The sequence below is a fragment of the Puma concolor genome, chromosome B1, assembly GCF_028749965.1.
Source record: "Puma concolor isolate L17-30 chromosome B1, mPumCon1.1.hap2, whole genome shotgun sequence".
NCBI classification, from domain to species: domain Eukaryota; kingdom Metazoa; phylum Chordata; class Mammalia; order Carnivora; family Felidae; genus Puma; species Puma concolor.
In genome coordinates this window covers 78,559,379-78,586,585 of record NC_141670.1, presented here as the reverse complement: position 1 = coordinate 78,586,585, position 27,207 = coordinate 78,559,379, and the positions used below count along the sequence as shown (strand labels likewise).

The following is a 27,207-nucleotide window of genomic DNA, read 5'->3' as shown; positions in this document are numbered from 1 at the left end:
CAAATCTAAACACTCAGCAATACCGTTTGGTCCTACAATACAGAAATATGTCTCTCTTACCTAAGGCTAATCCTGTCAGGTGTCTTAAAAACACACCCTTTCCAATATTCTTAGCCTTTTAATATGGATTATCCTCATCTCTCATATCATCAACCTTCTCCTCTTACTAGCTTTTTCAATAAGCATTTAAATGTACTTAAGTATTTTCCATCTTAACCCTTCTTTCCCTAAACCTCATAGTGTCTCATCTTTATCTACTCTAGATATTTTCACTTCCTTGATTTCACTTCCTTGCTTCCTTGCAAAATTTTTGTCTCAGGGAGTTACATTATAATGGAAGGAACAGTAATCCAGTAAATAAATATCTATGTGTTGGGTGGCAATAAGTGGTTTGAAAAACAATAAAGTCATTTAAATGGAATAGGGAGTGACCAACATCACACCTACTGAAACTTGCCAGGGTGATCCATGAACTAACTATTGTAAAGACAGGAAATTCTCTCTAGACCTTCATTCCTAGCAGCATTTGAGACTAGCTACCCCGCTTTCTTTCTTAGACTGCCTCTAAACTTCCTTGATCTAGCATATTCTGGTTTTGTTCTTACCCCTCTGGCTAATGTTTTACTGTTACTGGATTTTTCATTATCTGCCTTCCCCCTGAACAGTGTGCTTTCTCACTCTTACCCTTTAACTGCTTTTCTCCTTACTCTATATATTCTCCCCAGACAATACATCAACTCCCGTGGCTCCAGTTAGTATCACTAATAATAATCTCAAATCTCTGGATGGGGGCAGACGACAGGAAGTTATCCTTGGTCAGGGAGCTAAATAAAAATATTTACAAATGTTTTTTTTTTTTTTTTCAAATTTCACATCTTCTGATCCAGATATACTATTATAATCCTCTATCATATTGAAAATAACTTATTTTAATTTATATATTTATTTTAACTAATTAAATTAATTAATTAACTAATTAGGGACCTGATATGTGCCAGGAATGTTCTAGACTTTGTGAACAGATTAATAAACAGAAAAGGCAAAATTTTTGTCTTAGGGAGTTACATTATAATGGAAGGAACAGTAATCCAATAAATAAATATCTATGTGTTGGGTGGCAATAAGTGGTTTGAAAAACAATAAAGTCTTTTAAATGGAATAGGAGTGACCAGACTGGACGTTACTTTTGGGGTAGTATGGGGCAGTCTTTTTGATAATTAACACAGGTTAATTAGCACAGACATGAATGAAGAGAGCCATCTAGTCACCTGGGTAAAGAGCTTTCTCAGAGGCAACATGAGAATCATTGCTAAATGGAGCTACTTTCATGAGTGGGAAGGCTTTATCATCTTCCTCAAGTGTGTTAAGGTGGAAAAGAATTTAAGAACTACTGATGAATTCTAAATGTTTCCTTATGGGCCAATCTTCCTTCTGAGTTTTGGACCCATATATTCAACTTCTTCCCAGACATCTCAAAGATTTCCCACAGGTAGTTCAAAGTCAGTGTTAAAACTTGGACTCTCCTTTCCTTTATGCCCCACTCCTACCTGCTCTTCCTCTTAACTTCTGTATTTCACAATCATCCACTGGGTTGCCCAAGACAAAAACCACAAAAACTGAGGAACTGTTCTTGACTCCTCCCTCTCCCTTACCTTCAAGTCCATTTAAACCCAATGTCCTATCTTTGCTCCATCTCTCCATCCCTAACTCAAGCCACCATTATCACACACTGAATTATTGACAAAGTATATTAGTTGTCCTCTCTTCCTCTTCCCCAATTCACTACCCAGAGACAGTAATTTTTCTAAAAGGCAAATCTGTTAATATCACTGATTTCCTTTAAAGTCATCCATTCCCATATACTAAATAAAAGCATAAACTCCTGAGCCTGATTTTTAAGAAAATGCGTAATCTAACTGCTATCTCAGCATCATCTACTGCCACTGTCCTCCCAACCAACCCCTAGCCCCTCAATGTTCTATCTCACCTAAGGCCATTGATATTGTCTTTCCCTGTGCCTACAACACTCTGAGCCTCTCAGGTGACCTGACAAAACATAACCTCCCCTCATTTTCCAGATCTCAATGTATAGGCACTATCCAACCCCTACACCAGACACAGCCTTTTGGATTAAATGGACTTTCTAATTTCTCTATTAGTACCCAACACTTCTTTTAGTCATCTGCATATATCTCTGGACTATATGCTCTATGATATCACACACCAGGCAAGAAATTGGATCCAGTAGTAACTGTTACTAATTTTTTTAAGTAATCTTAAATAAAGAACACAGTTCCCCTGGTGTCTGGGAGCTAGCAAACTTACGTAATAAAACTTTTCTGATCCATGTCACCTGTGCCATAGGGCCTATGTATGGGCTCAAGTATTTTCTTATTGTTTCTGTTTTGTGTTTTGAGATAATGAGAGAAAATCTATAATCTATTGAACTTTCAAAGGATTCTATAACCTCCGAAAGGTTAAAAACCACTGGCCTATGTATGGAGTATTGCTATCATAACCTTAAACCTCAGATTTTCCAGAAGTATCCCAAGTTTATTTATTCAACAAATATTTATTCAAAAATAACAAATATTTATTCAAAATTCAATTTGAACACTTTCTTATTGCAACCATCAACTTTTCAAGTGCCCTAGGATTTCAGTATGTTTGGCAAATGGCAAATGAATATTATCAATTTAAGCCTAAAATTTAAAAATTTAAATTATAAATATTCATAGAAAAATATTAAAATTAAGTAAAATCTTAGAGGCATTATACTCAGAAAAATACTGTTTTTGTATCTTTATAGTTTTTTTTTTTAAGATCATTATTAATTATTCCAAAACACATGCAAACAACACAGAGTTTTTAAAAGGAAAAGGACACTTTCAATAGTGGAAACAATTCTGGTACTTAAATGCAGCAACCTCTGTGGTACCCTTATGACTGATCTAATTCAATGTTGCTTCATTATTTCTAAATAAACCCAAGCTGGAGCATTTCACAGGAAATGGTGGAAATTGTACATTCTCTTGAGGTATCGTAAAGTGACATTCTCATAGACACTGTCCACAGCTACAAGATCTGAAGCAGTAGCCAAACAATATGACCATGGAAGTCTTCCAGCTCAGGGATTGCCATGGTGCCGACAATTATCCAGTGATTTGCTGCACAGCCTCCAGGGCAGAAACTCTATCAAGAATTCCCCCAACTGCAACCCTGTACACAGGCACAGTCCTGGAACCTGACGATGTGTGCATTACAGGCCTGCTGCACTAGCTGTTCAACAGCAGGCAAGACAACATTCACCATATAAACAGAGCAGTCATCCAACATACAAAGCACCATACGAGTGATATAATAAAAAAGAAAATCAGTGATCGTAACAAATTTTATAACCAAGTCAAAGTCAACAGTCTAGTTTAAACTGGCTCCAACCCGTTAAAAGTGCTTCCCATTCTTTCCATTTCAAATTCTACCTCTACATAGAAATTCAGCATTTTCCTTGTCTCTCCTTTTCACCATTCTCTTGGGCCCATTCTTGCTCTCTAAGTTTACTAAGACTCTTTTCTCTACCAGAGGTGATGGATGACTCTATAATTCACTCTAACGCAAGAAATTCTATAATTAAATTAAATCATAATATAAATACATAATCATATATGTGATATATAACCATATGATATATATTATATATTATGTACTTATATATGTATATATATATATATATATACACACATATGCATATACATTATTTCTCTCTACATATAAATATGAATCATTGGGAGTGTCCTGATAAATTTCTATAGCTATATTTTGTTGAATTAATTCATCCACTCAATACATATTTACTGAATACTTACCGTGTACTAATCACTATTTTAGGCATTCAAACACAGTAGCAAACAAAACGGAAACAATGTAAACATATAAAGAAACTAAACAAACAAGAAAAAAAGCAGATAATAAGTGCAAAGAGTTAAAATCATAGAGTATATTACATGTCAAAATAGTGTAATGCTATAAATATAAAAATAAAGAGTATATTCTTCCAAATAGGTCACATATTTGTATTACTTATGACAGACATGTATAGATAGGTCACAATATAGATAGCTGAGCACAAGAATGACCAAAAGGATAGAAAGATAATTACTGCTTAACGGACCTGAGACACTGTCTAAGCACATATATGCAAGGAAGATCTTGAAAGATGAGTTGGAGTTTATCAGAAGATTAGGAAGGAAGAGTATTCCATCCTAAGAGAACAGCATAAAAACGTAAGATATAGGGGCGCCTGGGTGGCTCGGTCGGTTAAGCGTCCGACTTCAGCCAGGTCACGATCTCGCAGTCCGTGAGTTCGAGCCCCGCGTCCGGCTCTGTGCTGACCGCTCAGAGCCTGGAGCCTGTTTCAGATTCTGTGTCTCCCTCTCTCTCTGCCCCTCCCCTGTTCATGCTCTGTCTCTCTCTGTCTCAAAAATAAATAAACGTTAAAAAAAAAAAAAAAACATAAGATATAATAGGAAACAATCAGGAAATTAAAGAATTTGGGCTTTGCTAGAGCACATGGCATTAGTGAGGAATTCTCATGTGATGAAGATGGACAGCAGGCAAGTGCCAGACCGGGGAGGTAATGTGTACCATGTTATGTTAGAGAATTTATGCTTTCTCTTATAAGCAATATAGGCCATTAAAAGATGATAAGAAATGGCATAAGGTAATCTGTGTGAAATTTCTATAATTGTATATGACAGATTGGGGGGGTAAGCAGAAAAGAGGATAAATAGGAGATAACTATAGTTCTCCATGTGAGAGTTAGTAACTAGAAGCTCTGGCAAGAAACAAAGAGAGGAAGAGCAACACAAGAAATATTATGCATGTGATAATCAATTAAATATGGAAGTGAGCGAGTTGAAAGTATAAAAAACTCCAGGTATAGCTTGGTGGGTGGTGGAATGGTTCATCAATATAGGTAGTACGGGGTGGGGGTGGGGGTGGGGTCCAAGATAGGGCATAGGAAAATCCTGAACTCCTCTCTTCCCACAAACACACCAAACCTGCAGCTATGTATGGAACTATTCCCTCTAAAAATGAACTGAAAACTAGCAGAACTATTCCTCTATAACAAAGGATGAAAGGTCCACATCCAGATGGGTAGGAAAACCAACAGGGTTTGCATCCAAGGAATACAAAGGGCTGTAGGAAACCAAGATTCTCTTATTGAAAGGCTCACCTGCAGTCTCACTCATGTTGGGACCTACCACAAAAGCAGCAGTTTGAAAAGCACCTAGACTACAGGTGAAGGAGATTCACTTGCTAATCTTAAAGGATTTGTTGAAGGGGCAGGGGACAGCTGGGACTCTCTTCAGAGATGGAGGCACTGGCAGCTGTCAGTTTTGCGCTCTCTCCCCACCCCGCTAGCACAGGAGAGTATGTGCAGACTCAGTGCCATCCTGCTGCCTTGCTAAGGCTGGTGGGGGTGAATGGCGGTGGCACCCCTGCCTTCACTGGCTGGGGCCCATGAGCGTGAGCAGTCACAACATTCTACCAGTCCCTTGCTAAAGACTGTGAGCATGGGTGTTTGCAGCCCTGCTCCACTCCCTAGCTGGGGTCAACAAGTGCAAGTGATCATGACATTCTCCCACTCCCGTGCTAAAACCAGCATTAAATTTAAGAAGACTGAAATCATACCAAGCATGAACACTGAACGGTATGAAACTAGAAATTAATTACAAGAAAAGAAAACTCACAAATATGCGGAGATTAAACAGCATACTACTAAACAACCACAGAGTTAACAAAGAAATCAGAGAAATTTTTAAAATACCAAGAGACAAAGGGAAACGGATATATGACATACCAAAATCTATGGGATGCAGCAAGTATTTCTAAGAGGCAATTCATAGCAGTACAGGCCTACCTCAACAAAAACCAAAAACCAAAAAACAAAACAAGACAACACAAAAAAACAAGAAAAATCTCAAATAAACTATTTAATTTTGCACCTAAAGGAATAAAAGAAGAAAAAGTGAAGTGTCAAGTTAGTAGAAAGAAGGAAATAATAAAGATCAGAGCAGATATAAGTAAAATAGATACTAAAAAGATAATATAAAAGATCAATAAAAGTAAGAGCTGGTTCTTTAAAAAGATAAACAAAAATTGACAAACATTTAGCTAGACTTACCATGAGGAAAAAAAAAAGAAAACTCAAATAAAATGAGAAATGAAAAAACTTACAACTGATACCACAAAAAATACCAAGAATAAGACTATTGTGAATAATTATATGCCAACAAACTGGACAAACTAGAAGAAGTGGATAAATTCCTACAAACATACAATCTTTCAAGAGTGAATCAGGAAAACACAGAAAATATGAATATATCAGTTAATAGTGAGGATATTGAAAGTCAAAAACCTCCCAAAAAACAAAAGTCCAAGACTAGATAGCTTTACTGGTGAATTCTACCAAACATTCAGAGAAGATTTAATACCTATACTTCTCAAACTCTTCCAGAAAATTAAAGGAATGAACACTTTCGAACTCACTTTATGAAAGGAGTACTACCCTGATGCCAAAACCAGAGAAGGTAAAGAAAGAAGAAAAGAAAAGAAAAGAAAAGAAAAGAAAAGAAAAGAAAAGAAAAGAGGAGAAGAGAAGAGAAAAGAGAGATGGAGGGAGAGAAAGAAAGAAAGAAAGAAAGAAAGAAAGAAAGAAAGAAAAGAGAGAGAAAGAAGAAACAAAGAAAGAAGAGAGAAAGAGAGAGAGAAGAAAGAAAGAAAGAAAGAAAGAAAGAAAGAAAGAAAGAAAGAAAGAAAGAAAGAAAGAAAGAAAAGAGAAATCACAGGCCACTGTCCCTAAAGAACATAAATGCCAAAATTCTCAAAATATTAGCACTGAATTCAACAATACATTAAGATGATCATATACCATGATCAAGTGAAATTTATTCCAGGGATACAAGAATGTTTCAACACCCATAAATCAATCAACCTGTTGCACCACATTAACAAAATGAAGGATAAAATTCATATGATCATCTCAGTAGATGTAGAAGCATTTGATAACATTCAATGTCCATTTATGATAAAAAAAAATCTCAGTAAAGTGGGTATAAAGGGTCCATACCTCAACATAATAAGAAGGTCATATATAACAAACCTATAGCTAAAATATGCTCAACAGTGAAAAGCCAAAAGCTTTCCTGGAAGATCAGGAACAGGGAAAGAGGCCCACTCTCACCACTTTTATTCAACACTGTATCAGAAGTCGTAGTCATGCAATTAGGGGAAAGAAAAAAAAAAGGAAATAAAAGGCTTGCAAATTGGAAAAGAAGAAGTAAAATCGTTACCATTTGCAGATGACATGATACTATATATGGAAAACCATTGGGGCACCTGGGTGGCTTAGTCCATTGTGTCCAACTTCAGCTCAGGTCATGATCTCATGGTTTGTGAGTTCAAGCCTTGCACTGGGCTTTGAGCTGACAGCTCAGAGCCTGGAGCCTGCTTCAGAGTCTGTCTCCCTCTCTCTCTGCCCTTCCCCCTGTTTGTGCTTTCTCTCATTCAAAAATAAACATTAAAATTTTTTTAAAAAGAAAATAAAAACATAAAGACTCTACCAAAATACTATTAGATTTAATAAATGAATTCAGTAAAGTTGCAGGCTACAAAATCAATATATAGAAATATGTTGTTTTTCTTTATAGTTATAACAAGCTATCAGAAAAAGAAATTAAGAAACCAATCTTATTTATAAGTACATCCGAGAGAATAAAATACCTAGAAATAATCTTTTATTCCCAAGATTTTATTTAAATTAGTTAGTTAACATATAGTGTAGTACTGGTTTCAGGAATGGAATTTAGTGATTAATCACTTACATATAACAGTCAGTGCTCATCACAACAAGTGCCCTTCTTAATGCCCATCTCCCGTTTAGGCCATCCCCCCCCCCCACACATTTCCCCCCAGCAACCCTTAGTTTGTTCTCCATAGTTAAGAGTCTCTTATGGTTTGACTCCCTCTATGTTTTTATTTTATTTTACTTTTCCTTCCCTTCCCCTATGTTTATCTGTTCTGCTTCTTAAATTACATGTATGAGTGAACTCATATGGTATTTGTCTTTCTCTGACTGGCTTATTTAACTTAGCATAATATACTCTAGTTTCATTAATGTCATTATAAATGGCAAGATTTCATTGTTTTTAATGGCTGAATAATACTCCATTGTATAGGGGCATCTGGCTGGCTCAGTCGGTTACGTGTCTGACTTCGGCTCAGGTCATGATCTCACAATTCATGAGTTTGAGCACCACGTCAGGCTCTGTGCTGACAGCTCAGAGCCTGGAGCCTACTTTAGATTCTGTGTCTCCTTCTCTCTCTGCTCTTCCCACGCTGTCACTCTCTGTCTCTCTCAAGAACAATTAAAAAAATTTTTTTAAATACTCCATTGTATATATATATACCATTTCCTCTTTATTCATTCATCAATCAATGGACATTTAGGCTCTTTCCACAGTTTGGCTATTGTTGATAGCCTCTTGGGTGCATGTGCCTCTTTGAATCAGCATTTTTGTATCCTTTGGGTAAATACCTAGTAGTATAACTACTAGGTCATAGGGTAGTTCTATCTTTAACTTTCTAATGACCCTGCACACTGTTTTCCAGAGTGGCTGCTCCAGTTTGTATTCCCATCAAAAGTGCAAGAGGGTTCTCCTTTCCCCTTTCTCCCACACCCTCACCAATATCTTTTGTTTCCTTAGTTGTTCATTTTAGCCATTTTGACAGGTGTGGGGTGGTATCTCATTGTGGTTTTGATTTGTATTTCCCTAATGGTGAGTGATGTTGAGCATTTTTTCATGTGTCTGTTCATCATTTGTGTGTCTTCTATGGAGAAGTATCTACTCGTGTCTTCTGCCCATTTCTTAACTGGATTATTTGGTTTTTGGGTGTTGAGTTTGATAAGTTCTATATAGATTTTGGATATTAGCCCTTTATCTGGTATGTCATTTGCAAATATCTTCTCCCATTCTGCAGGCTGCCTTTTAGTTTTGTTGATTATTTTCTTTGCTGTGCAGAAGTGTCATTTTATCTTGGTGAGGTCCCAATAGTTCATGTTTGCTTTTGTTTCCCTTGCCTCTGGAGACGTGTCTAGTAAGAAGTTGTTATGGCTGACATCAAATAGGTTTCTGCCTGTGTTCTCCTCTAGGATTTTGATGGTTTCCTGTCTCACATTTAGGTCTTTCATCCATTTTGAGTTTATTTTTGTGTATGGTATGAGAGAGTGGTCCAGTTTCATTCTTCTGCATGTATCCAGTTTTCCCAACACTGTCTTTTTTCCACTGGATATTCTTTCCTGCTTTGTTTAAGACTAGTTGACCATATAGTTGTAGGTCCATTTCTGGGTACTCCATTCTGTTCCATTGATGTATGTGTCTGTTTTTGTGCCAGTACCATACTGTCTTGATGATTACAGCTTTGTAATACAGCTCAAATTCTGGAATTGTAATGCCTCTCACTTTGCTTTCCTTTTTAAACATTACTTTGGTTATTCAGGGTCTTTCCTGGTTCCATACAAATTTTAGAACTCTTTGTTCTAGCTCTATGAAAAATGCTGGTGATTTTGATAGGGATTGCACTGAATTTGTAGACTGCTTTGGGTAGTATAGAAATTTTAACAATATTTGTTCTTGCAATTCATGAGTATGGAATGTTTTACCATTTCTTTATGTCTTCTTCAATATCTTTCATAAGTGTTCTATAGTTTTGAGAGTACAGATCTTTTACCTCTTTGGGTAGGTTTATTCCTAGTTATCTTATGGTTTCTGGTGCAGTTGTAAATAGGATCGATTCTTTGATTTCTCTTTCTGCTACTTCATTATTGTATATGGAAATGCAGCTGATTTATTTATATTAATTTTATATCCTGTGACCTGACTGAATTTATGTATCAGTTCTAGCAATTTTTTTGGTGTTGTTTTTTGGGTTTTCCACACAGAGTATCATGTCATCTGTAAAGTGAAAGTTTGACTTCCTTGTCAATTTGGATGCCTTTTATTTCTTTTTGTTATCTAATTGCTGAGGCTAGGACTTCCAGTACTATGTGGAACAACAGCGGTGAAACTGGACATCCCTATTGTGTTCCTGACCTTAGGGAAAAAGCTCTAGTTTTTCCCCATTAAGGATGATACTAGCCGTGGGTCTTTCGTGTATGGCCTTTATGATGTTCTATCTCTACTTTCTTGAGGGTTTTTATCAAGAAAGGATGCTGTATTTTGTCAAATGTTTTTTTCTGTATCTACTGAGAGGATCTTATGGTTCATACCTTTTACTTTATTAATGTGGAGTATCACATTGATTGACTTCTGAATATTAAAACACCACTGCAGCCCAGAAATAAATCCCACTTGATCACAGTTAATATGTCTTTTACTATACTGTTGGATTCAATTTGCTGGTATCTTGAGAATTTTTGCATTCATGTTCATCAGGAATATTGGTCTGTAATTCTCCTTTTTAGGATGGGTCTTTACTGGTTTTGGAATCAAGGTAATGCTGGCCTCATAGAATAAGTTTGGAGGTTTTCCTTCCATTTCTATTTTTTGGAACAGTTTCAAAAGAATAAGTATTAGCTCTTCTTTAAATATTTGGTAATTCCCCTAGGAAACCATCTGGCACTGGACTCTTATCTGTTGGGAGACTTTTGGTTACTGATTCAATTTCTTTACTGGTTATAAGTCTGTTCAAATTTTCTATTTCTTCCTGTTAGAGTTGTGGTTTTATATGTTCCTAGGAATTTATCCATTTCTTCCAGATTTCACATATAAATAAGTTTAACCAAGGAAGTGAAATAACTGTACCTTAAAAACTGTAAGACATTGATGAAAGAAACTGAAGATGACACAAACAAATGCAAATATATACTATGCTCATGGATTGTAAGAATTAATATTGTTAAGATGTCCATAATACCCAAAGTAATCTACAAATTCATTATAATCCCTATCAAAATACAAGCAGCATTTTTCACAGAACTAGAACAAATAATCCTAAAATCTGTATGGAACACAAACAACTCTGTATAACCAAAAAACAATCCTGTGAAAGAAGAACAAAGTTGGAGGTATCATGCTCCAGGATTTCAAACTATGCTACAAAGCTTCACTGATCAAAACAAATACAAAGATCAAAAGAATAGAATAGGCAGCCCAGAAATAAACCCACTTACATGGTCAAGTAATCTATGATAATGGAGATAAGAATATACAATGAAAAAAAGACAGTCTCTTCAGTAAATGATGTGAACACTGAACAGCTACATGCAAAAGAATGAAACTGGTTCATTTTCTTACACCATAAACAAAAATAAATTCAAAATGTATTATTGACTTAAGTGAAACCTGAAAACATAAAATTCCTAGGTGAACACACAGGTAGTAAGCTCTTGAATATTGGTCTTAGCAATATTTTTTAGATCTGTCTCCTCAGACAATGACAACAAAAGCCAAAATAAACAAATGGGTCTACCTCAAACTAAAAAACTTCTTCACAGCAAAGGAAAAGATCAACAAAATGAAAAAGCAACCTAATGAATCAGAGAAATTGTTTGCAAATGACATATCAGATAAGGGGTTAACACCCGAAATATATAAATAACTCATACAACTCAGTATAAAAAAATCCAATTAAAATATGGGCAGAGCACCTGAATAGATATTTTCCCAAAGAAGACATACAGATGGCCAATAGATACATGAAAAGATGCTCAACAGCACTCATCACCAGGGAAATACAAATCAAAACCACAATGAGATATCACCTCACACATGTCAGAATGGCTACTATCAAAAAGATAAGGAATAACAAGTATCAGTGAGGATGTGGAGAAAAGGGAACCCTTGTGCATTATTGGTAGGAATGTAAATTGGTATGGCTACTGTGGAAAATAATATGGATGTTCCTCAAAAAATTAAAAACATAACTACTATACAATCCAACAATTCCACTGTTGGTATTTTTCAAAGAAAATTAAAATACTAATTCAAAGTATATGCACCTCTCTGTTCATTGCAGCTCTATTTACAATAGCCAAGATATGGAAGCAACCTAAATGCCCATTAATAGATGTATATGTGTGTGCACACATACATACACACACACACACAATGGATTATTATTCAGATATAAAAAAGAATAAAATCTTGCCATTTTCAACAATATGGATGGACCTAGAGAGTATTATGCTATGTGAAATCAGTCAGTCAAAGAAAGGCAAATATTGTATTATTTCACTGATATACGGACTCTACTATAAAACAAATGAACAAACAAAACAAAGCATAAACCAACTCATAGATACAAAGAATAAATTAATGGTTGCCAGAGGGGAGGAGTGCAAGCAGATGGACAAAACCGGTGAAGGGGATTGAGAGGTAAAATCTTCCAGTTATAAAATAAATAATACACAGAGATGTAACGTATAGCATAGGGAACACAGTCAATGATATTGTAACAACTTTGTATGGGGACAGATGATAACACTTACTGTGGTAAACTTTTCATAACTTATATAAATATTGCATCACTATGTGTACAACAGAAACTAATACAATGTCATACGTCAATGATTCTTCAATTTAAAAAAAGAATGAAATTTTTCCATTTGTGGTAACATGGATGGATAACATAGGAATTATGCTAAGTGAAGTAAGTCAGAGAAAGATAATACCATAGGATTTCACGTACATGTGAAATTTAAAAAACAAATGAACAAACAAAATAAAAACAAAACCATAGATTAAGAGAAAAGAAGTGGTTGCCAGAGGAGAACTAGGGAGTAGATGAAACAGGTAAAGGAAGTGAGGTAAAAACTTCAAGTTATAAAATAAATAAGACATGGTGACTATAATAGCCCACACTCAATAATATCATAGAGCACACTTGAAAGTTGCCAAGAGAATAAATCCTGAAAATTAACTTCATATGGTGATGGATGGTACTAGGCTTATTGTGGTGATCATTTTGCAACGTAATCAAATACCAAATCATTATGCTGTACACCTGAAAGCACTATAATGTTATATGTCAATTATTCCTCAATAAAATTTAAAACAATAAAGGAAAGGAAGAGCTTTGTGAAGTATGAAAACAAATTCATTTAAGGCTATGTGAAGTTTGATTTAATTATGGACCTTTCAAGTGGGCAATTTAATGCCTGAATTTTTAGTTAGAGAGATAGGTCTCGATATGGCTTTAGATCAGATTAGGGACGAATCAGCCATAATAGTTCAGTAGATGATATGATATATAGAATAAGATTGGCTTTGGAGTCAGACAGACATGAGTTTGAGTTCTACCTCTGTCACTTACCAGCAGTGTTACTTTGAGCAACCAGCTTTATTTCTCTGAGCTTCAGTTTCTCCACTTATAAAATGGATAAAACTGTTACCTCACAGAATTAATGAAATATTGAAATATTAATTATATGGAAATTTTACCTTTTTGTTAAATTTTTACATGTGTTATCACATTTAATCATCAGAACTACATACATGTATTATGGGTGTATATATATATATATATATATATATATATATATATATATACACACACACACACAAATATAGGCAGATGGATTGCCTTCTAACAGCATCTCTGAGTTCTCAGAGAAATGCATTTGGAGTGTCCACCACAAGGCCATTCAAGAAGGCTCCTCCCAGAAGTGCTAGGAATTTAAGAGGGCACTCCTGACCTATTCTTCTATTTGTAGTTGGCTTCACAAATTCCTTGTGAGTGGTAAAACTTTAGCCCTCGAGGTGAGGATATTTTAGGATCCTCTCAGAAGTCTGCCAAGATCCATCCAATCAGGTTCTTCTGCATTGTCACAGACAAAATAAGTCCTAAATATTTGTTTTGAAAGTCAGGACTGCTGCTTATAAAAGTTTCTCAGATGTGTGTGTGTACATGTGTGTTGTATGTATAGTTCTTTTTGAGTTGAATGTATATGCAATACAACCGTATCAAGGGGTGTGGGAAGTGAAAGAAAGTTGCTTTATGCAGAGAATAAACAGCAAAAAGGAGAAACAAAATTAGAACAAAGATAGACAGTCCTGGCCTTAGCATAAAAGTGGTCCCAAAATACTGGGTTAAGTATAAACTAGTCCTTTTGCTTAGATTCTCCAGTTTGACAAAATCTGAAACTGTCAGAATAGATTATTCATAGCGTTTTTTTCAATGCAAAGAATGCAGTCAGAATTTTATTTAGAAAATCATAGATACATTGACGAGGTGACTATTCAAAATCTACACAAGAAAATTTACACACATTATATTTAACATATGCTTTACCTTGATCATTATTCTCTGGTATCTTCTGCGTTCCAGCCACCCTCTGACATAGGCCTGCATGATGGTGATCATTTTCACTATTTTTTTGGTATTTATGAATTTGTTCCTTTCCCGGAACACTTGGAAGATTTCTATGTGTGGTCCAATTCTTTTAACTTTATTGTCAAGTTTACCACTTTTAGTTAGAATAGATTTTGACCTAAAAATAAAATATAAAACTTTCTTAGTGTAGTTAATAAGAAAAATAATCACTTCTGAAAAGTCTTAAGTTCATTTCAATGATAAATATACTGAAATAGGAAATGTATTATTATTTGTACATAGATTTCATACAGATCACCTGAACATGTCAACAGGGTTCTCCAAATAAGTTTCAATATGCCAGAATCAACGTAATATGTACAAAATTAACCTTCTAAAGAAAGCAAATCCAAAAGAAAGCATATTTGTCAAAGCTTATCCATAACTATTCAAGAAAGAGATATAACATTTGAGGAACAAAATGTTTTCATATAACAGAGTTAGTCATATAGTTAGTCAAAATAAAGACTACTTCAAAATTATTTGGCACTGATACGCTGCTTATCAGACACAATCTGAAAAGTGATTTTATTTTCCGAATGCTCTCTATCAAAAGGCATGGTAGTGTAGTGGTAACGTCATGGACTATAGGATCACAGAAGCAAGTGACCATAATGGAAACCATTATAAACCCTGACATACTGATGTGGATGGGCCTTGCAGTGATGAAAATTTGTGAGAAAACTGCAGACTTTCTACCATGGACAGACTGTCTGTAATCTCGTGTCTGCTTTTTTCATTTATATATGGTGTATTCTTTATGTGGCAGTTAGTTTTTTCAAAGTCTTCCAAAGTTCAAAGTATAGTTTCCCTGCAATTTTTAGCATATAAAAATCTTTTTTTTCCTCTTCATTACTTTGGTTTCTGCATGTTTCACAGCTGAAATTCCAATGAGTTGCCCAGGTTGATTCATACACCAGACAGAACTGAGTCTTGGCCCTAAAAAGTACACTGTATATAGATATCTGGATCCTGGGCCCAACTTTCTTGATTCCCAGAGTGAATATCATGGCTCTGTTTCTGCATTTTCTTTCCTCTGGAGTTTATTTTGATGTCTGCATTATGCTGATTCATGAGGAGTCCTGTTCTATTTTGTACAATGGACATTATTGTTCTTCCCGTGGTAACTGAAATGTTGGGAGTCTGATTTTGATTATTTCACGCAGACATCTAGTCTCTGTCGGGTGGTAGATGGTAAATGACAGCTCAGTCTTTTTCATTTATTCTTTTATGTTAGTCTTAAAGTTTATGATACGCCTTGTATTACATGTAGTTTGAACACCAGTATAGCTAAAAACATTTAAGAGTCAATTTTGTGCCAACTAGAATGGAGATCAGCTCCCTATCAAGAGACTGTCATAACAAGTATCTTCTTTGACTCCCTGACATTCCTATTCCCAAGAAGCCACAACTGACAAATGAAATTTGTTCAGGCACAGAAAACTGGGTTCCATATCTACTTTTCACCTATAGCTAAGGATGTAGAATTAAGGCTGTTTATTCTCTTTGTGCTTGTGTGTATAAATGAAAAAAAAAGTTCTCACTCTCCTTGCAAAAGAAAAGAAGTTAGCTTTGTACAACGTTCTTGTAACTGTAGTTCTTTTGTATCTATGGCTGGTCCTTTCTCTCATTCTCTTTCTTGAGAAAACTTTTTTTAGATTAATGAGTCAATACTATATCATTTTGTGTTCTGAAGAAATATCTTATTTAGACAAAACTACACTAAAAGGCAAAGAAAAGGAAGTATATCTTTCAGGGGTTTTTTCTTTAAATTAATATTGATTTTGAATAGCTTAGAAAAGAGAGCTCTGCCTTATAAGAGGATTTTTGCTTGGTTGATATAGCAATTTTGATGAATGACCTCAATGTATGAAAAAACTAGTGATGTAGACAAAATGTTAATGATTAGTTCTGGCTTATCCAGAGTTTAAAGACCTACTGTGAAATCTAGAGAATTCTGATTTCCTAACTTTTTTCCTTTCTGTCAGAAGAATTAAGAGAATTGTCATAGAAATACCCAAGTGTGCCAAGTGTATACCCTAAGTTCCATGTTCCAACAAGAAGAGATAAATAAATCTTAAACGGGTATGTATGATTGTAAATTGATGTGTGATGTGTACTGTTGAAGCACGAGTATTCTGCTGGTCTCTAAAGTTGCCTTGAATGTCACAGAGTTCTTAGTTACCCCCTGAAAAGTGTGTGTGTGTGTGTGTGTGTGTGTGTGTGTGTGTGTGTGTAAGAGAGAGAACTGAAACTGAAATTAGTTATTTTGGTTAAAAGCTATAGTTAAAATGAGTGATTAGAACTATATTAAGTAAAATAATTATGAAGAAATGCAAACATGTACAGAATGATGGATATGTTTTGTCTGTTTTTATCAACTTAACAAGAAATAAGTTTTATCTTAGGCTTTAGACATACACTCTTGATCAATAGTACATCTCTAAATAACTGGAATGCTAAAACTAATAGAAAGGGAAATTTGAAGTTGAAGTATAATTTATAGAAGGCTTGATGTAAAGTGAATTATATTAACAAATAATGGATTTGAAAAGCTATAAAATATATCAAATTTTTACCAAGTCAATTTTGGTAAGTTTAATCATAAAAAAGAGAAATGCTTGTGAATCCTTGACTATAAAATGTTATTTAAGTGGTATACAAAAAGAATAAGATTGGAGTTTGATTTACTTTCTGTTGCATTGACAGACTGAGTTTTGAATCCATTCTGCTCTTAATTTAACAAAGGAAAAACCATTTAATGCCTTCAATATAGTGTGCCTGGAAAATAAAAGTTACTTATATCACAAAAATATTCTATCGTAATTATCTTTTTTTTTCTTTGTGATCTACTGCTTGCAAAATCTGGTATTCCTAATATTTAATGTTATGGTGGCTGTGTTACTATTGTTTTACTCTAAAGGAACCAATGAATTGCTCATAATCTTGGCTCCTCTAACAATTCTTTCCAATATTGTTTCTCCAAGTTCAAACTCCAAACGTAAAAATAAACTATTATTATATATTTTAAGCTATCTTCTGGGTGTCCCAGATGGCTGCAGGACCACACCAAAGATTTTCTTCTTCACTATATAAAAGGAGGGATGCTAGAAATGGTAAAGTATGTTTGGCATAGTTATATAACTGAACCAAAGATGGTTTTTTGTATATTGGCCCCTACGTTGTTCTTATATCAGGGTAGGACCATTAGCTCACAAGCCTGCTGGCTCAAAACTCAAAATTCTTAGACATCCTATTGTTTTAAATGTCTCCCAAAAAGTATATTTTCAGCCATTCAGAGCCTGCCTACATATTTTGGAGATATTAGTAGGTTCAATTCGAGACCACTGCACAACAGTGAATATCAATGTGAATATTGCAATAAAATGAGTCAAATTAATTTGTTGGTTTCCGGTGCATATAAAAGTTATATTTCCACTATATCATTGTCTACTAAGTGTGCAATAGTGTTATGTCTAAAACAAAATGTGCATACCTTAATTTAAAATTCTTTGTCATTTCAACAATCTTCACAATATGTCCACCAGGATTAGATTCCATTTTAAGAAACAACATTCTGGGGCATCAGGGTGGCTTAGTTGATTGAGCATCTGACTCTTGATTTCGGCTCAGCTCATGATCCCAGAGTTGTGGGACTGAGTCCAGCGTCGGGCTCTGCACTGACAGAGTGGAGCCTGCTTGGGATTCATTCTCTCTCTCTCTCTCTCTCTCTCTCTCTCTCTCTCCCCCTCTGCCCCTCTACCCTGCCTGCTCTTTCTCTCTCAAATAAAATTTAGGGCTTTTTTAAACAAAAAAAAAAGAAACCACTTTCTTTGCTCATCCTTAAGAAGCAATTCCTCATCGGTTCAAGTTTCATTGTGAGAACACAGCAATTCAGTCACATCTTCAGGCTCCACTTCTAATTCTAGTTCCCTTGCTATTTTCACCACATCTGCAATGTGGTGAAAATCTGCACCTCCTCTCTGAAGTCTTGAATTCCTAACGTCTTCCATGAGGGTTGGAATAAACTTCTAACCCATTTATGTCACTATTTTGACTTCTTCCCATGATATCACAAATATGGTTAATGGCACCTAGAATGGCGAATCCTTTCCTGAACGTTTTCAATTGACTTTACCAGATCCATCCAAGGAATCACTATCTACAGCAGCATGAGCCTTACAAAATGTAATTCTTACACAATAACACTTAAAAGTCTAAATCAGTCCATGACCCATAGCCTACAGAAGAGATACCATGTTAGCAGGCATGAAAACAACATTCATCTCATTGACCATCTCCATCAGGGCTCTTGGGTGACCAGGTAAATTGTCAGTGAACAGGAATATTTTGAAAGGAATCTTTAATTCTGAGCAGTAGATCTCAACTCTGGGCTTAAAATATTTAGTAAACCATGTTACAAACAGATGTTCTGTTATTCAAGGTTTATTGTTCCACTTATAGAGCACAGGCAGAGTAGATTTAACATAATTACTAAGGGTTCTAAGACTTTAAGAATGGTAAATAATCATTGGCTTCAACTTAAACTCACCAGCTGCATTCACCCCTAACAAGAGTCAGCCTGTCCTTTGAAGCCAGGCATTGACTTCTCCTCTCCAGCTATGAAAGTCCTAGATGGCATCTTCTTCCCATACAAGGCTGCTTCATTTACAATGAAAATCTGTTGGTTGGTGTAGCCACCTTCATGAACGGTCTCAGCTAGACCTGCTGGGGAACTTGCTCCAGCTTCTCCATCAGCACTTGCTGGCTCACCTTGCCCTTTGATGTCACTGAGATGGCTTCTTTCTTTAAACCTCATGAACCAACCTCTGCTAGCTTCCAACTTTTCTTCTGCAGCTTCCTCACCTCTGTTAGCTCTCATAGAATTGAGGAGAGTTAGGGCCTTGCTTTGGATTAGTTAGGCTTTGGCTTAAGGGAATATTGTAGCTGGCTTAATCTTCTACTCAGACCACTCAAACTTTCTCCCTCTCAGCAATAAGACTGCTTCACTTTCTTATCATTGATGTGTTCGCTGGAGTAGCACTTTTCATCTCCTTTAAGAACAATTCCTTTGCACTCACAACTTGGCTGTGTGGCACAAGAGGCCGAGCTTTCAGGTTACCTGGGCTTTCGGCATGCCTTCCTCACTAAGCTTAATCATTTCTAGCTTTTGACCTAAAGTGAGGGATGTTCAACACTTCCTTTCACTTATTAAATGATCTGATTTCAATCTTGTTATGTCTCAGGGAACAGGCAGGTCTGAGGAGAGGAGACACGGGACATCCAGTTGGTGGAGCAGTCAGAACACCACATTTATGGATTTTGGGTGTGTTCTGTGGCACCCCAAAACAATTACAATAGGAACAACAAAAATCACTGACCGCAGAACCATAACAAATACAATAATTATTAAGAAGTTTGAAATATTGAAAAAATTACCAAAATATGACACAGACACATGAAGTGAGCAAATGCTGTTGGAAAAACTGCTCAACACAGGGTTGCCACAAACCCTCATTTTGCAAAAAAAAAAAAAAAAAAATGCTACTGTGAAATGCAATAAAGTGAAGCACAGCAAAACAAAGTATGCATATAGTTCTCTCTAAACTAATCTCTAAAATAGTTATATGTATAAAAATATCAATCATAGTTTTGCTTATCATGGGAGAAATCCAGAAACAAATATCTAAGTAAACTGTATTATATCCAGTCAATAAATTATGAGGTCATAAAAGTGATATTTATGAACATTATGTAATAACTTAAGTGCTTACGATTCCAAAAAAGGATTAAGAGAATGAAGACATTAAATTATATGCATTATATGATTGCAACATTATTTTCTAAATGATGTATATAAATAAGTCCAGAAACAAACATGCTAAATATTATTAGTGACTGTATTAATGCAGTGGTTCTGAATCAAGTGAGGCATCTAAGAAATATTTTCAAAGAACTCCTGCTCAGGGTCTTTCCTCATAGATTCTGATGCATTAACTCCTCCAATAAAATGCAAATCCATGATTAAACAGTATGTTGTAAAGAAAACCTTAGGTTTATTTTTTTTAACTTTTTTTTAACATTTATTTATTTTTGAGACAGAGAGAGACAGCATAAATGGGGGAGGGGCAGAGAGAGAGGGAGACACAGAATCGGAAGCAGGCTCCAGGCTCTAAGCCATCAGCCCAGAGCACGACAAGGGGCTCGAACTCACGGACCATGAGATCGTAACCTGAGTTGAAGTCGGACGCTTAACCGACTGAGCCCCCCAGGCACCCCGAAAACCTTAGGTTTAATAGAAATGGTTACAACTGACTATTGAACAACATGGGTGTGAACTGTGCAGGTCTACTTATATGTGGATTTTTTCAATATAGTACAGTACTATATATGTATTTTCTCTTCCCTTCTGATTTGCTTAATAACATCTTTTCCAGCTTACTATATTGTAAGAATATGGTATATGATACATTTAGCATACAAAATATGTGTCAATTGACTTTTTATTACCAGTAAGGCTTCTGGTCAACAGAAAATTAGTAGTTAAGTTTTGAGGGAGTCAAAAAGCTATATGCAAAATTTTTATTCTACGGGAGAGTCAGCACCCTAATCTCCATGTTGTCCAATTGTCAACTGTATTTATTTCTTGTTCTCTGTTTTTATATTTTATGTAAACTAATATGCATTGTACAACAAAAAAATAAATATATAATAATTAAATCCATTAATAGCAGTAGTAGCAGCAGCAATATTTTATTAAACATTTGTTTCAGATATACTTTCTCCCTTAATCCTGAAAATAGTTTTATTGGATGGGCGCCTGAGTGACTCAGTTGAGTGTGCAACTGAACTTTGGTTCAGGTCATGATCCCAGTGTCGTGAGGTCTAGCCCCACATCCACCTCCACTGATCATGGATCCTGCTTAAGATTCTCTTTCTATCTCTGCCCCTGCCCTGCTCATGCACTCACTCGTGCCCTCTCCCTCTAAAACAATTAATAAATAAAAATGTTAAAAATAATAATTTTATTGGATAAATGTTACTATTATGATTTCATCCATTGATGCAAGAGAAATTAGGTGACTTCCAAAGATCATGAAGGTGTAATTAGCATAGTCAGAATTCAAAGTCCTCCTTGCCTTGTATGTAATAAAATCAAAAGAGAACAAAATCATGTCCTGATTTCCCCAATCCTCAATTGTTAGGATGATTTGGGTGACTGGCTCTAGGTTTCTCTTCTTTTGTTTGTTATAGCAGTACTGAAAAGATACAGCCATACAACATATACTAAGATAGGGGAGATGCATTGTGACTGCCAAATATATGGAGGACAAGTGACCTCTTATTAGAGAATCAGTAGGAACTATCCTGTGCTTACCGTCTAAATGAAATTTAAAAATTTATCTTCTTTCACAATGTCTTAACACAATTCTGATATGGAGAGAATTCTCATTTTTACAGATTCTTAGCCAACTGAAGAGTCTCTATAAAGTTCTTCTGGAAAATCTTTATGAAGATAAATATGTAAGTCATTAGAGGCTAGATATAAAAACAGTTTTCCTCATTGAAGAGACCAACTGCTTTGTCCTCAAGCCACCTCCTGCTAAAGTCACCCTAAGAAAGATTGAGAGAAAGACCATGGATGGCTTGAATAGCTGAATTTGACTTTTTCATTTGAAGTTTGACAAATCTATGATCACGGTATGAAATCAAGTAGTTTTCAGTGAGAGAAGAAATCATTAAGCAAGATTACATGTGAGAAAAGATACAATAAGTTAATTAGTAAGTTAATCATGTCTGAACATTAGATACTGAGCTTGGCAAACATTTGAACAGGGAATTTCCTTTCAACTACTAATGCTTATATGGTAATATATATTAAACACTAAATCAGTTTTAGAGTTTGGTTCAGATATTGCTACTAATTAGTTTTGGCTGATATTGAAGTATTTTGTATGCTCCATTTATAAAAGCACTGCTTGCCCATCTGTTCATAGGTTGAAAGTGATTAAAGGGTACTTATTTTGGCTGTTGTAAAAGCCAAATACTTTTTAAGCTGCAAATATGTGACAAAACCAGTTGAGGTTGCCAAGTTCAGAAATATATTAAAAGAGATTTGTGATGTTTCCCTCCCCCAATTCCTCTTCCAACCTGCATTATCAGAAAGTAAATATCACTGTTTTCCCGATTAGACTAGCATGCCTCTTTGTCCAAATGCTTTGCAATTTCGTTATAATTTTCACAATTTACCCTGATTTGGATCCTCTGCTACCAAGCTGTGTTGAGGGCTTTCGTTTCCTGTACGTGCAGCCTTGAAGTAGAAACATGTGATGCCCTCGTGCTCTGCATGCCAGATTTGAAAGCAATGTGGGTAACGAGTGAAATAAGTTTGTGGCCTCCTTTAATCCCCTACATGAGGTCTGTTCAGTTTGAAAACAATGCATTTAAATTCAGAGTGGGATTTTAAAAAACAAAGATTTTTAAGAACAGGGATGCACTACATTTCCATGAATAATACAGTCTCAATACTATTTAAAATTTTTAAGTAATCTCTACACCCAATGTGGGGCCCGAACTCACGACCCCTAGATCAAGAGTCACATGCTTTTCTGACTGATACTGCCAGGCGCCCCTTGTCTTAATACTATTTAATACTTCATTTCCAAATCTTCCCAAGGGATTAGCGCTGCATATTTGTAAAACCTGTACACTTCAAAAATCAGACCAGGGTTTCGGGGACTTTTAAAAATAAGATGCAATCTCCTGAAGTGGAAAATAACACCACTTTAATTCAGGAAAAATGTTTAGTTTCAATATCTGAATGAAATGCATTTTCTTTTGTTCTTTATACACTCCTTTTGTATTTTGATCATTCCTCATGATGTCAGCCTGCCAGATGCTCCCAAAACCAAGTCGCCTCTTATTTTTGGCTGTTCCCGGTAGCATAGCAATCTCTCAAAGTAGATCATATTAAAGGGTGGGGTCGACATTCTATCTGAAGTCTCTGTGGGTAGGCTCAGTCAGTTAAGCATCTGACTCAGCCTCAGGTCATGATCCCGCAGTCCATGGGTTCGAGCCCCACGTTGGGTTCTGTGCTGGCAGCTCAGAGCCTGGAACCTGCCTCGGATTCTGTGTCTCCCTCTCTCTCTGCCCCTCCTCTGCTTGCACTCTGTCTGTCTGTCTGTCTCTCTCTCTCTCTCAAAAATAAATAAATATTTAAAAGATTAAAGTTTCTGGGGGTATTTGCTTTAGTTTATTTACTACCTGAAGTTCTCTAACTAGTACCTATCCAGCAGTGCAAGTGATATAATGGGTTGGTAGGATTTTCTTTCCTTGACCCTAAAGAAATTCTCCCAGCCAATTTTGTCATATCTCGGGAAAGATGGGTTTTATTATTACTGCTGCTGCTGCTTGGTATCAATTTATCAAAAGCTTTTCCTCAAAACAACTTGGAAATATCTAAGTTCAAATTCAGTTCAAAAAAAAAACACCCCACAATCATTCTTTCCCTCACATATAAACATTTTGGAGGAGCACTTATTTATTGTGAATTAAAATGAAATTGTCATTTTACATAGTAGAAAAACAAAAGTAGAAAGGAAATGTTATTTTTGTTCAAGTTTCATTGATTCTGATTTTATGGTCAAGGTAATCTATGATGCACTTTCAGAGAATTCTCTTTCATACAAACATTTAAAACTCCTTTTTATTGTGCCTACTCATTTTATCCATAGGACACTGAGAAAACTTACCCTGAAGATGCCTGAAATGACTAGGAAGTTTATGCCAAAGGTGTAATAGGAGCTGATTTTTCTGTGGCACAGTGACCAGAATTGTCAATTTTTCATGAGCTTATCTAAAAAATAAGGAAAATGAGTTGTCTACTCTCCCAATACAGTAATTTGCTTATTTCTCTTGGGGTGACCCTCTGCTCCTGGCCCAAACTTTAGTCAGTCCTGGAGGAGAGTTGCCTCCACCCACTGCCATCTGTCTCTCTCATCTCTGCTCAAAAAGGGCACACAATGAAGACTGGTGCCTGTTCATAGATTACTTGTCCCTAGAATAGAATTCAGGTGATTCTAAAATCATTTTCTGATATTACTCTCAATCTTTTAGCCCCAACCACGTATATGTTTTAGGGACTGTCATTTCTAGGAATTCAGAGACCCTCAGGCAGGCACAAAGAGTGATGGTCAGACAGTGGCAGGTCAAATTCTATTAGAAAGTCAGGAAACGTGGATGGTCTTCAGAGCAACCTGCAGGAGAGAGAGAGGGACTTCATAGCCCCCTTTCTCCTTGTTTCTGCCTCCGCACTCTCCCTCTGTGAGTTTTTCCATGAAAAACTAATTGCAAATCTGATTTTCCCTGCTTGAGATATTCATTTATTTTGCTTGTGGGCAGGATTACTGTGATTTAGAGATAGGAATTTATATGTGTTTTTCCTCCCATGATTCTGCTTGTTGCTCCTCAGACATTTTCGTTCTGATTCCATGCAGGAATCACACCTTCACAGGGGCTTCCCTTTTAATCAGGCTCAGCCATTTTTCCCCCCAGGTACTGATTCTATGTAGTCAGTTTCTTCCTTGCTCACTGCTACATCCCTCAGCAGACACTGGTGGAATCAAGAATACCCATGCATATGAGAGACAAAGTAAACTCAAGACTTTTCTAATTTCTCAGCCACCTCTATTTCAAAGAAGAAAGCAGAAGTTCCCAATTCAGCTTCTAGCTTAAGCCAATATGCTCCAACTCCGTTTTACCAGAGAATCCAGCTATCAGAACGTGGTTACTGTTTGGCCTGCCTACTGGTGTAATGTATTTCCATCCAATTGGACAAGATTGAAAAATCCAGATGGTGCTGACCTAATGATCCTTGGTGACTCTCACCGATGCTGGATTCTGGACACATTCAGAGATCGAAGCTGCCAATGGTCTACTGCCGACCTTGCTCCTGCTTGGGTGTATGGCTTTCTTGAGTAGAATCCTTACACAGGAATGTAAGTAATAAAAGGCACCAAAATTCCATAATTAACAACTAAGAGAAAGTTTCAAAACTGTTGGCAACAGTCATAAGCAGGGGGCCAACAGTTCCTGAATATTCAGACCAAAGTAGACATTCTAAAAGCCAGGGAAAGCTAAGATAGGTGAAGGATCAGCACAAAGGACACACCAAGCACCATAAAATGATTTCAGGGAAAAGAAATAATTGAGGCAATTATCTGACCTATATTTAGCTACCTTTGTCCTCTTCTTACACTTGTGAGGAATAGGCCTGAGGAAGGCAGGCCTGGAATACTGGGAAACATTTGGCCAAATGATAATACTTGGCTTTAAGGTGTATGAGTTTTGAGATGGTAGCATTTCCCAGGAGATACAGTTCTCTGGTATCTTCCCAGATTTCTTCATATCACAAGATAATGGCGCTGGAGTACCATCAAGGTACTACTCTCTATTAACTTGATAACCCTAGCAGAAAGCAGTGAATTTATCCTAGGAATTGACAGAGCTGGAAGTTGAAGGGAACACTGGACATAGTCAAATACACCCTCTTGCTAGCTACTCAAAGTGTGATCTGAGGACCAGCAGCATTTGGCATGACTTGGGGTTTACTGGAAATGCAGTATCTCAGGCAATGCAATATCTCATTGGTTCTATGTTGCTCAATAAGAATGACCATCATACCAAAAAGGGCAGAACAAATACTCATAGAAGAGAACTCAAACTGGAAAGATTTCATAAACAAAACTGAAGCTCCTCTTAGTTAAATTTTCTGGGCTCAGACAAATAATTTTCCAGATTCATCTGTTGATCTGCTCTCTTTGAGAAACTGGACGATGAAGGTGATATGAGAATCCTGGAGAACGGTAAATGTCTTCACTTTCAAAGAGAAAAGAATAAAAAAAAATATGTAAAGTATGGAGCAGTAAGTATGGACCAGATTTTATCAGTTACCAACTGGATGGTATATAATTAAAGTAGTAATGGTGCCAAGAGTCAGAATGTGTATAAAAAGAATGGCATGCCATCTTGAATTTCTTTTACTTTGTTTTAATTTTATTATTATTTTTGTATTGTTTTGCTAGATTGCTATTATTTATGATGTTTCTGAATGTCAGGAAGGTAATTTTCAAGGTTCTCATAAAATCTTTGTCAACCAGGTAGAGAAATAATAGGCTGATTGGGTGGTCTTGTGTGTAGGGTGGATAGTATCATTACCAGCTGAGATAGGGAATATAAGAAAGAAGATTTGGAGAAGGGATACATAATTACTTCAGTTTTGAGAAATGGTTATTGGATATTACAGTAAAGATACTAATAAGTAGTAGAAATGGGGAAAAAAGCTACAAATAGCTAAAAAAAAAAAGGGAAAAAATTCATTACAAGACAAAGACAAAATTAAAAAATTTAATTCATCCATTGAAAAAATATTCATTCATTCATTCATTCATTCATTCATTCATTGTAAGATGCTCTTCTAGCACTGAGGATATACTAGCAATTAAAACACAGAAAACTCTCTGTCCACATTGGGCTTATATTCTAGTGGGAAAGACAAACAGTAATCACAGTAAACAACTTAACTGCAGAGTATTTTAGAGGCAATATATGCTATGATAAAAAAAAAAAAACAAATAAAGTGGGAAGGCAATTAGGGAGTGATAGCAAGGGTGGAAGATAAAATTTCAAATGTGTGTCATGGCAGGTAGAAGTTCTTGAAAAGGTAATATGTCAGCTAATTTTCTGAAGTAAATGTGACAAGGAGTTAAATCCAATGTT

General features: G+C 35.9%; 1 protein-coding gene across 2 annotated transcripts in view; it reads right to left on the bottom strand.

Annotated features, from left to right (window-relative positions):
* The window catches only part of IQCM (IQ motif containing M), a 461,312-nt gene that overhangs the window by 194,385 nt on the left and 239,720 nt on the right, over positions 1–27,207 (bottom strand). For both annotated transcript variants that reach the window (XM_025921378.2, XM_086704127.1), the window contains exon 10: positions 14,350–14,548. In XM_025921378.2, coding sequence (XP_025777163.2) covers positions 14,350–14,548 — 199 coding nt within the window. The remainder of the gene's footprint in view (positions 1–14,349; positions 14,549–27,207) is intronic.